The following is a 12721-nucleotide window of genomic DNA, read 5'->3' on the forward strand; positions in this document are numbered from 1 at the left end:
AAAACAACATCTTTAAATGTAATAAAAAAAATCTAAAAATGAGTTCATGTGTAATTTCCTCTAAAATTTAGGGCTGGTCACATGAAAATCATAGGGCTGGTTACACATTACTCACGTTTAGTTTATATATTTACAGTTATCTTAGAAATCCCAAAAAAAATCTAAAAATATCACAAACTTTCAAAAAAACTGATTATCTCATACAAACCGTCACATCTGTTTTTCTTTTAAAAAAATAACTAATAGTTGAAACTAACGACGACTATTGAAAACACAAGAACATGGGTCGTTGTATAAGTTTGAAATCGATTGATATGTCCAAAACTCAATGAATGAAAATATTTAAGTCTGCGTTAAGTTTGAAGATAGAAACAGGGTGTAAATTGTTCAATTTATGGAGATTCCTTGTTTTCATGCATAAATGTAGAATGAAGAACCAAAAAATAGAGGTTGATTTTCTACTTCAATCCAATTATGCGTCATTGGTGATATGAAATTACCATCAGGTATTTCCTCCATCTTATTTTTCATGTTATTCGATTTCATTGTTTGAATTTAATTTTGGAATGATTTTAAGAACAATTTAAACCTCTCAATATAAAAAGAGTTTGGAAAAGTATATTCTGTTCCAAAAACAAGTGAACTGACCTGCAATGGAAACACAATGTGCAGAGTAAAATCACATAATACTAAAACTATAGAGTTAAAGAAAGTATAATGGACAATATATATAGTGCCAAATTTAACTCAAATTGATCAGGAAAAATGTCAAAAGAAATATTAACTTAACCACATAATAAGAAATTATAACAAATATTAGAAGAAAATAGTTAAAACACAAGAAACTCTATAATGACACGAAGCTCATATGCTTTACTGGATGTGCAAATTTGAAACTACTTCATAAGTCTTGGGTAGCATCAAAAGAACTTACGCCAAGCATGGTACCCTAATGCACCACAAGTTGAAGCATCTTCTACTCTTTTGCACCACTGTTTTCTATAACCAAAGGCTCGTAAACGAAATAGCTGTAAGACCGCACAAAACCTCACCCATGTACAAAATGAATAGTGTTTCAAAATTTAAGCCACATTGAACATGAATAAGCAAATGAAATGTGTTTACTATTTCTAATTTTGAATTAGCATGCTTGAATTTCTATATTTCTATGTTTGTATCAGCAGTAGCAGACTTTAGTTGTCTTGTTGTTACCTTGTTTTTAAGTTTGATTGCAAGTTTGTCTTTCCACTGAAATTTCAACAGCACTTTCATTTGGGAAAAAACTCTAAACTGCAGGTATGTTTCTCTTATCATATTTATTATATTAGCAGTTTTCATTTTTTTCCATTATATTAATGTTGGTGTTTAAAAAATTCAATTTACATATATTTCTAATTTTTTAAATGATTTCCTTAAGATAACAACTTTCAAATAGTTGTGATTCTGTACAATTAACTAGGTGATAAATGAACAAATATAAATTTATTATAAATGCATTTATGTTCTACATTTTCTAGAATATAAATGCATTTGAGTTGTACAATGTAGCTATTAATATTTGTTATTTCTTGCCTTTGGTCTAATCAACTGATAAATAAACAAATAGAAAGTAATTTTTGGATTGAACAGAAAAAAATTGCTCTAGATTCAGACTCATAATATACCATCCTAGCTCAACAAATAGTTTTCATATTGTTAAGACTTAAGTTTAATATAGCTTTTTGATGATAAAAAAAGTATTTGGATTTTTAGCAAATGACTTAAACTTATTAAAACTAAACTTGATTACATAATTGAAACAATTATGGAAATTAAAATCATATGACAAACAAAAAAGTATTCCCAATTGCTACTCTTCAAAAACCAATGCCTACTCCTTCTCCTACCTTAGGTCTACTCTCTCCCTCTATTTATTATTCTCCAGCACCCATGCATAAAAACAATATCACCTTGCTACCTTCCCATAACATTCTAACTACACCCTCTTCCCATTTACCACCTGTTACTCCCATACCGTCCCACACCTCACCCATACTATCTCCTTCCAACTCATCAGTTCACTCGCCTCACCCCTCACCCAACTCGCCCTCTTCTATATTAAATAACTCACCATAAACTCCTACCTGTGCCACTGATCCAACACCACATACTCCCCCTACCGCCCCAACCATTCCCCTTGTCGCCCCCTCTCATCCTATGACTACCCGAGCCCAATATGGTATCTTTAAACCTCGTCATTTCCTAAACCTTCACACAACCACTCCTAAACATATTTCTCTCATACCCATAAATCCCTCAATTGCATTACGTGACCCAAATTGGAAACTTGCTATGACGACGAATACAAGGCTCTTATTAAAAATAAGACGTGGGTACTTGTACCACATCCTAAAGATACTAATATTATTCGTAGTTGGTGGATTTTCAGGCATAAAACTAATGCATATGGGTCATTCGAGAGGTATAAGACTTGCTTAGTTGGCAATGGGATGAGTCAGTTGGTTAGTGTGGATTGTGGATATACTTTTAGCCTAGTAGTCAAACCGGCAACAATTCGAGCAGTTTTAAGCATTGCCCTTTCTATAAACTAGAGTCTCCATCAACTTGATGTGAAGAATGTCTTTCTTCACGGTGATCTAAATGAAACAGTCTATATGCATCAACCCTTGGGGTTTTGTGACCCTGAACATCCGGATCATGTTTCTTTACTCAAAAAGTCACTCAATGGGCTCAAACAGGCCCCTCGGGCTTGGTACCAATGGTTTGCCTCCTTTCTCTCTACATTAGGCTTCTCTCATAGTGTTTCTGACCACTCCCTTTTGTGTTTTACCGAGGGAACGACATAGCTTACTTACTATTGTATGTTGATGACATTGTTCTCACTGCTTCCTCTGATAATCTTCGGACTTCTATCATCAACAAATTAAGCTCTAAGTTCGCTATGAAGGACTTATGTCCATTACACTACTTCTTGGGCATCTCGCTTTCTCGAACTTCTAGAACTTTTTTCTTGTCTCAAAAGAAATATGCTTTTGACATCATCAAAAAGGTCGACCTCACTTCTTGTAACTCATGTGCCACTCCAGTTGACACCAAACAAAAGCTAAGCATATTATCTAGTTCTCCATATCATAATCCAACCGAGTACAAGAGTCTCGCTGGTGCTCTGCAGTATTTGACTCTCACTCAGCTAGACATCTCCTACGCAGTTCAGCAAGTTTGTTTGTTCATGTATGATCTGAAAACACAACATATGACAGCAGTCAAAAGGATACTTCGGTACATAAAAGGCACCCTTGATCTCGGTCTCACACTCACACCTTCCTCTCTGAGCACTTTGTGATGGAATTTAAGGCTAACGTATGGCAGCGGAAATATAAAAATTTTAACCTTTTTCCATTAACCCAAGATACGTTAATCGTTATTTCATATAAAGAGGGATAAAAGGAAATACCTTTTGATGAACTATCTACCGTTGCAAGCGAAGTGCCCTCAACTCTTACTCCGAGTTCACGAGCACAAAACAAACACAACCCAAAATCAAGTTAGATATCAACCGTATAAAAGCAATCAAGAATAGATTGCCTCTAATCAATCAACACAAGATCAATGAATAAAAGAAAGAGATGAAAATCAATTGAACGGAAGGAAGCGGTAGACAATCTCGTCCTCAAACTAGTGGGTCGAAATTCTCTCTATCTCTGGCTAGGGTTGGCCGAAATTTACATAGGAGGGGGGTATAAATACTCTCTTGTATCTAAACCCTAGTTAGATAGAATTAGGTTACTAAATAAGAATTTAATTCGGAATATAATTCTTATTTATTATCTATTAATATATCTAAATATAAAGATAATAATAATAACCTTATAGGATAATAATAGGAGTAATTTTAATCTCATTAAACCTCCTAACTTATTTATCCTTTCATTAATTTAATTCACAGTCATAATCTAATTAGAATTGTTAAAATCAAATTAAATTATTTATGTATTTTCATACATAAAATCGCCCCCTCTCTCTACTGGGCCTTAGTGGACTCAGTTGGGCTTCCATTAATTAATTAACATCTGTTTCTCTTTTGGGCTCCAAGTCTTATGTGTGACCCATTAGGTTCTTATTGCTTCTAGCCGTATGCAACTATTAAATTAATTTTCACAGAATTATATTTAATCTTTGCATAACGGAATGAGTACGCGAAATGTGATTAGCAAATCCGAAACATTCCCCCAGAGCTATAAGAATATAGGTTGATTCTGTCGTTGACCTTTCCGTATTAGTTACAGTATAATTCGATCCTTTATCAACTACATCCTTGAACTGAATCTTATGACTATGGATAATGTCAAGTCACATATAGCGAGACGTTCCTTTTACTTGTACAGGCCAAGTCAACTCCAATTAGATAGGTTAAGTGAAATCTGTATTTCAAGTCTTAAGCTATCACCTTGCAAGGATTTAGAGTCGAGTCTTCCACAAGCGATCCTTGGACGTATCTCCCATTTATCGGGAGTGACAAATGCTCAATCCAATGTATAATTATCCTGCAATTACTTTCTGTGATACCCAACGTCTACTGTTCACACCCCAGAGTCATCTCTGTTATGGATCGTGTTACAACAGGATCAAAGCATCACATTCCGTAATCCAGAATCACTAATTAACATTCCTTTGAGTCTGAGGATTACTTATACCTATTAATACCAATGAGATGAACAAGTGACAAGGATGAATCTACCCATCCTGTTATCTCAAGTCGGGTCCCCAATCCTAATGAACTCCTTTTCATTGGATCCACGTAACTGTCCAGATATCTATATATATGAAGCTTGTGAGATCAGCTTTCTGTCTCGACAGAAGACATTGTTACATGCAAGTCTCAGCAGTGATATGTCAATCCTAAACATATTACTTGACTTGGGGTGGTTTTAAGTTTATTAGTTTATTATAAAGTTTCGTCTCACTTCATGCTTGTATGAACACTTTATAATCACTTTAAACAAACTTATGGATTTCCTTTTATTAAACTTTATTTAGTTCTTAAAAGGGATTGCCTTTATATAGTTATGAAACCATATCTCATTAAAACAAATGATATAAAGAACACTTCATTTACATTAAGTTTGTATCCTAGAACAATTGTCTATAGGACACTAAACCCCAACACTTTGGTTTCCTATACTAATGCTGATTCGGGTGGTTATCCTCACACACGTCGCTCAATGTCTCGTTACTGCGTCTTCCTTGGAGACAATCTCATATCTTGGTCCGCCAAGCGTCAGCCTACTTTATCTCGCTCTAGCGCTGAAGCCGAATATCGGGGAGTTGCTAATGTCATTTCTGAGACATGCTAGATTCGAAATCTTCTTCTTGAGCTCCACTACCCGATCCAGAAATCTACCCTGGTATATTATGATAATGTAAGTGCAGTTTATTTGTCTAGTAATCTTGTTCAGCATCAACGCACAAAACACATAGAGATGGACATTCATTTTGTGCGAGAAAAGGTTGCCAAAGGCGAGGTTAGGGTTCTTCATGTTCCATCTCGACATCAAATCACCGATATCTTCACCAAAGGTCTTCCACAACTTCTATTTGAAGAATTTCCGTTCTAGTCTCAACGTTCATCCTCCTCCCGTTTTGACTACGGGGGTGTGTTAGATATGTAATTACCTTGTTTAGGAAATATATTATTTGATTGATTTGTAATTATCACATTAGCATAATTATAGGGCTTGTTTTTTTGTAAACTCTTGGGTATTTATATTCTCCTTGATCAATAGAAATCCTCAAGGGTTCTACCTCCATTAGTATTAACTTCTGATCTATTAAAAAATACAATGATATTTCCAGGGATGAACTTGTCCCACTTTAATGAAATCAAATGATCAAATCTATAGGCAGAGTTTCTCTTTGTTATGTAGTTTTTGTTAGACTATATGGGAATGGGTTTCCCATGTGATTTTGTTTGTTCATTTTAAAGGGGTTGTGCATGTATTCAAAGAGAAGTTGTGGCTTAGATATATAAAAATAAAACACGACTCTTAACATTTAAATACATGAAGTAGTCTTTTATGAGGATATCTTGAAAATCACATGTAACTAGAAAATTTAGAAATCTATAAAAAAAAAAGGCAAATGATATATACAGCTGTATATAAGCATTAATTACTCGCATATTTTCTTATATTTTTAATAAAAAAAGAATTTTAATTCTAAAATAAGTATTTATTTGTATTGGAAATATGACAATATATTATGAATCTATGTATTTAAGTATTTAAGTATCAATAAATTTTATATATTGGAAAACTAAATTAACACTAATAATAGAAATTTGTCGGCTTTTATTTACAGCCCTTAGGGATGTAAATATCGGAACCCATAAAAAAATATACAGTTAATTTTAAGCTTCACTAACTGATCTCTTTAATTACTTTGGTGGTCTATTTATTTTGTAATAGATCAAGGGGTTCAGTTTTCATGTTGATAAATCTTAATGAATCAATACAATTAGGCAAATGAAGAAAATTCCTTAGTTTTTCTGTTGAATTATAGATCTATGTCTGGACAGTTGAGATTGTTTCCCCTAAAAGAATGTTTTATGATATTGTTAAACATGCTATTGATCTGGATATGATATTCTATATTGAATTCATTAGCCTTGTCATGATATTATCACAAGAATATATTGATATTCTTAGTAGGAGCTTCTATAATAGAACCAAATGTTATTTCCCTCACCTAAAAAAAATATATGGGGAAGAAAACAACATTTGTCCCAATTAATTTGGCAGCCAATTTAGCCAATCTATTTTTTAGTTTGATGCCTACTTTGGTCTGATTTCTAACAAATAAGCATTAGATTGCTAAAGTAGTAACAAATAAGGTTGATTGGAAATATGACTTTCCATTAAAAAGAATAATATAGTACCAGAGCACAGGTTGATTGATATCACTATAAAATGAACTTATACACACAAATTTACATTCATATATTAATGGTTCAATAACTCATAATAGCAAGTAAATCATGCTCTAAAAGTTTGAATCTAAACCCAATTGATTCAATTCCAGGATTCAACAGTTACCGAGTGCACAAACTTTTGTATACACTTGCCGTCTTCATACTATCTAGAGTATATTACATACACACCATACACAAAGTAAAAATCTTAATTCACTTGAGACTACTTTGTACAACTGGAAAATTTGACTTTTGCTCCAAATATGACAACATTGAGCAGAAAAAAAAAAACTCTTACCAAAATAAGAAAAAACAAGCAAAAGCACATAACACATTGAAATTGATATTCTACATAACAATAGATAACATAACACTAAATTGAACAAAACAAAACAATAGAATCCAATCTGCAAATGAATGTGAGAGAAAAAAATTGATTATAAAAGGTTTACAATGTTAGCACCCTAATACAGATAAACCATGAAAAATAGGAGAAAAAATGCATGTCTACTGCATTACATTGAGGGCTTATAAGTCTACACTAGTTTAACAAACTGAATTGGAAAAGTAGATTCTCCATAGCAAATAACGAATATAAATTGAGACAAGTACTAAGTAAAAAATTTGAATTAAGTGCAAGTAACAAACTATCAAAAACATAGAATGAGGGTTATACAGTTAGATTGCTCACCTTTTTTTTGGAGTACAAGATGGTCAAATGGGCCTTTTCTGGCTGAAACTTCTCTTTACACCTCGGTTGTTGAAATCATGAATACGACTCTTCTGTTCTTCCTTCAAGCCTTCAAACTAGTGCCCAAACTTGAGAATTACTGAAATTGGTCATGGAATCTGAACGTAAATGGAGGTTTAGGTATTGAAGTCGAAGATGGATGTGTATAGGAGAAGAAGAAAGAGAAGCCCAATTTTATTCTTCCTTCAAGCCTTCAAACTAGTACCCAAGCTTGAGAATTACTGAAATTGGATGAAATCTTAATGTAAAAGATGGATGTGTAGAGGAGAAGAAGAAAGAGAAGTCCAGTGGAATAAAAGTTGATGAGAAGCAAGAAGAGAACCAAAAGTCCTATGCAACCACAATTAAGAGAAGATAAACATAAAGTGGAAGTGACTGGTACAAAGAGTAGCAAGTAGATCGATATACAATTCTAAAAGAATTGGATGTGATGTGTCTTTATATTATTGGTCTAGAAAACAAAGTACATATACTTTGTTTTCAAAACTAGTGAGAATAGCCGGCACCTATATATATATATATAATTTTTTTTATCTATTATTATTTCGACTTATTCAAAAATATAAAACAATAATCCAAATATTATCGTAAAAAAAATAATAAAAATTATAATGTCGATATAATATTTTAAACTATCAATTATAAAATTAAACAGTACTATATATATTCCCCGTAATATATATTTCGTTTAATGTGCAGATCTTTAATTAGTTTATAATAGAATAAATGAATTATTGGTTTTAATTGATAACTAATATTTTATTTTTAGGTGTGAGGATTGTCCGTCTCCTGTAGGGATCCGCATGAGACGAGAATGAGAGTAAAAAAGTCTCCAAATATTTTGATGATAATTCTTCAAAACCGTTCCCATAAACGTTAGGGCCGTCCCGTGCCACCCTAGCAAAGCCTTAGAAGAAGTATTATTTTGAGAAAAATTCATGTCCGGCCCACGTTTTATTTTGATAGAGCGGAGGCTCATCTTAATTGGCCCATTTGACAAGTAATGGACCTCTCCAAGCTGGATTACGAAAATACCCTTCAACTAGGGCTTTCGATTAGAAAAGAAAATCTGGTTGTTCCTCAGAAATCGCCGGTAGCAGCACGATCGAAGATGAGAGCTAAGGTATTTGCTATTCAAGTTTGATTATCTTGTGTTTAATTTGTTTGTTTGGTTGCATTATTTCTTCGGTGATTGATACATTTGGTTTGGAATTTTCTTCTTCTTTGAATCGTATAATCTCAGTAGATTTGTCTTTGTTTTCTGTTGCTTGCGAGATTGTGTTTTCTGATCCATATGATCTGTTTGATTGCTAATTGCACTCTGTGGATGATGAACTAGACTGCAACCATATGAAAAAACAGTACTATTTTCATGTAAACAGTATATTTGAAATCGAAGTTATTTACTTCTGAAATATGTCTTTTATTTATAAATGAGGAGATTTATTTGATCACTTTAGGAAGTTCATTTGATGTTAATTAAGAGGATTATGTATTCTTTCTGCTTTTTTCATTTTAGTGGTCCAGAATCCAGATCATTTGTAATGACTTGGTGTTTCTTTCCATATGAAAATTAGCAAGTGTTGTTTCTGTTATTGGAAATAGATTCATTCCAACTTGCTCCACTCAATTTAACGTCCTCTCTAATTTTGTATTTCTAATGCCATATTTGTGATTGGTTTGATCAATTTATTTGTTTAGGGTTGATCTATGTTGTTGTCTGTGTCTGTTATTTGAACTGAATTATTTCCAACTGGTTCCCCTCAATTGAACCAATTGAACGCCTCTCTTTATGTGCTATTGCTGATTGATATATGCTTAAGTTGTTTGCTGTATGGTTATCTATGTTGTTTGTCTCTGTTATTTGAAACGGATTATTTCCAATTTGGTCCACTCTATTGCTGATTAGTATGCTGAATTTGATCGCTTAAAGGTTGATAATGTTGTTGTTGGTTGATCAATGTTATTTTTTGTTATGCAACTATTCTTTATATGTTGATTGGTATGCTTAAGTTGTTTGCTTTATGGTTGATCAATTGGATGATGAACTTAAAGATTTTTGCTTTTCCAGTTACTAGTTGAGTTAACTTTTTTTTTTGCCGGTCCAGCTACATTCTAAATGGTAGGAGGCATCCTAACTTTTCCTTTTCCAAGTGCAGCAACATTCTAATGGTAGGAGGGGTTAAATACACCATTGGTCACTAGACGTACATGGTTGTCTTAAAATGGCCACTCAACTTCAATTTGTTTCAATAAAATCACTCTGGGTATCGTATTAGCTTCATATGGTTATCGTCTTCTTCCTCGCTCCAACTGACACCTGCAATCCACAATCGAAATGGAAAGCCCAAATGCAAATCACTCTGAAGAAAACCCTAACGAAAATGAAGCAAATCTACTCTCTGAAGACAAAATCGAAGATCGCAATGATGCATTGGCCAGATCTCTATCCACTATGTTAACCAGTGTCATAACTGATTTTGAATCTAAAGCTCAGAGCACTGTCAAAAGCCAGGACTATCTTAACTCCACCATAGATCGTCTTACCCGAGGTAATCATCAGTGTTTCTCACTTTGTTAAGATGGTTATTGTATCTTCAATTTGAATGATTTTTTGTTGCATTTGATCGGTGTTAGAGCTCGATCAATTATTAGAAGATGCGCCTTTGCCATTCATTATGCAACATGCTGCAAAGATTTCAGCTGTTCGGAAGAGAGTTTCTTCGTTGAATTTGGTGCTGAAATCTATACAACGGAGGATCGACAATATTGATCGGATGCTATCTGTAGGAGTTCCACAAGGTATTTCTATTTCTTCTCCTTTTTCATGTTTATTCTGCTTGTAACTAGACTTATACTGAAATCTGGTTAATTCGAGAACATGCTGAAAAAACCATAACAAACCACAAATGTAAGACTTTGTCAAGAAGATAGGACTGCCTCTCTCTCATAATTACATCTAAATTCATACGGTGGAAGCTAAAACATGAAGTTTAATTTGATTATTATGCTTTTACCTCTGGATAACTGATTTCCCCTCAGAATTTTTAACTCTTCACAAGATGATGAAAGGAAGTGAAGTTCTCATTCACATCTTTCAATCACCCCGTATTAAAGTTCAAGTGTTCAACTAGATATTAAATCCTAAGTTGGCTAATAGCTACTTCTCATCAAAGTCTCCAAATTCATCACATATGATATATCACCATCACTCTTGTTATCTCTACCATCACCAAATTCTTGTTCAAGGATTTGATCTCTTCATCCTCATCATACCCATATACAAAGTCAGTCTCAAGTTGTGTATTTGTATGTCTTCAAACTCATTCATTTTTTGTTGTTGTTTATTTTGGACACCAAATTTGTCTAATCCAATAGCGGAGATCAAAACCCTAAAAGGTTCCTAAATACCCGTAAAGAACCTATGTGACATATAGGCGTGCCATGATGCTCCTTCTATAAACACGGTCAGGCACACAAAGGCGCGCCTTGTCGTTGCCTTGGTGTCAACACCTGCCTTTGAGGTGCTAAAGCGCGCAAGTGCCTTGTTCCCTAGGGGCACCTTTAACAACTATGCTGTAAGTGTTGGGGTATGCCACAAGTGTTGGGGATTGAAATGGTGTCACCCCTTTTGAAAATGATAAGAGGAAGTAACCAAGTAAAAATTAAAATCTTCTTGTTGCTGTTGTGAGTTTTAACTAGAAAAAAAGATCTTAATGGATGTGAAACTATTGAATATCTTTTTGCATTTGAATCGAACCTGGAAATATAGTCGGAGAAATAAGCCTCTTTTGCATTTCATCTGTAAACTAACTCTTAAAGATTGATCAAATATTGTCACATTAACCAGAATTCCAAACCCTTGCCTCTTATTAATTTGAGTCGAATAAATAGACTTCATGTGCTGTGCTTAATGAAAAATTCATGATGATAGTATTCCGTTTTGCAACTAAAATACTCGTGATATTTCTATCTAATTGGGCACCCTTCATTAGTTTTATGAGCATTAAGCTAAACTTGGCGTACTTTCTTCTCCTTGTAGGGAAGGACTGACGATCTCGTGGCAAGCAGCATCTAACTCTGGGTATAGCCAACCAAAACTACCAACGGAGCTGATTACATTTGCAGGGGAGGATCTGCTGAGCTGCTCGATGCCCCTGCCTGCTGGAAACAAACATATACGAAGTTAACTTCTTGTTTTTCTTTCAGGGATGAAGAAGCTCTTTTGAAAGTATGTGCTAACATTTTGTGCAAGGTGAGATTGGCATCTGCCGAGTTGGGTGTCAAGTTAACCGGACGCCGTGTCAAGCTAGTTGTCTCTACAAATAAATATCTTATTGGCCTTTCAAGCAAGCAGTGGAAAAGTTGAACTTTTTTTTTTAATTGAGGGTCAAAATGACTTTTAAAGTTAGACAATCAGGTTATTTCAAATCGAAATCGAACTTTAGGTATCAATTCAGTCCACAAGTCGACAAATCTTGATAAATTAGTGTAAATATAATCAGTTTTAATACCTAAAATTTGAGTTAATTTGTCAAAAATTACTCAGCTAATGTGTAAAGTTCAATGTCAGCTAAATTGATCTAGCCCCCAACTTAGGGGGCATTTCGATCCTTAATTTTTCTTTAATAAGACTCGAACTTTGAGTCTGAGGAAGGATGTGATCTTTAAGTTCGTGTTTGTTCTTTTTTAGGTGATCTTTTAATTTTTCATATTGTATTTTTTGTTAAATATATAATTGTACACGTTAAGTTTATATTTGTTAAGTTTTTTTGAAATATAATATTTTAATTGGTTATGAATACCTAATTTAGTTAAAACAATAGTTTGAGATAAGTTTTTTTTTACTGTATAAATATCTAACTAAAGATAAGTTTTTTTTTTCCTGTTTCTCTATTCTCATGTATATATAGAAATAAATGGCGTTTTAGCATTTTTAATCAATTGTTTAATATATCAAATTAAAATATATTGAGTTTAATCAACAAGTTTGGTTATAATTG

The 12721-nt window shown here is 33.5% G+C and overlaps 1 protein-coding gene across 2 annotated transcripts; it reads left to right on the forward strand.

Annotated features, from left to right (window-relative positions):
* Positions 1–8723: 8723 nt before the first annotated feature.
* LOC136222003 (uncharacterized) lies at positions 8724–12516 on the forward strand. Of its 2 annotated transcripts, none has more exons than XM_066009482.1 (4): positions 8724–8841; positions 9878–10270; positions 10356–10520; positions 11761–12516. In XM_066009482.1, exons 2-4 carry the CDS (start codon positions 10057–10059, stop codon positions 11769–11771), a joined length of 390 nt encoding a protein of 129 aa, XP_065865554.1. In that variant the 5' UTR covers positions 8724–8841; positions 9878–10056; the 3' UTR covers positions 11772–12516. The 2 variants fall into 2 exon arrangements, with proteins under 2 accessions (XP_065865554.1, XP_065865560.1); XM_066009488.1 differs by having other exon boundaries at positions 8763–8841; positions 9827–10270.
* The last annotated feature ends 205 nt before the right edge of the window (positions 12517–12721 follow it).

Source organism: Euphorbia lathyris, chromosome 1, assembly GCF_963576675.1.
Source record: "Euphorbia lathyris chromosome 1, ddEupLath1.1, whole genome shotgun sequence".
Lineage (NCBI taxonomy): Eukaryota > Viridiplantae > Streptophyta > Magnoliopsida > Malpighiales > Euphorbiaceae > Euphorbia > Euphorbia lathyris.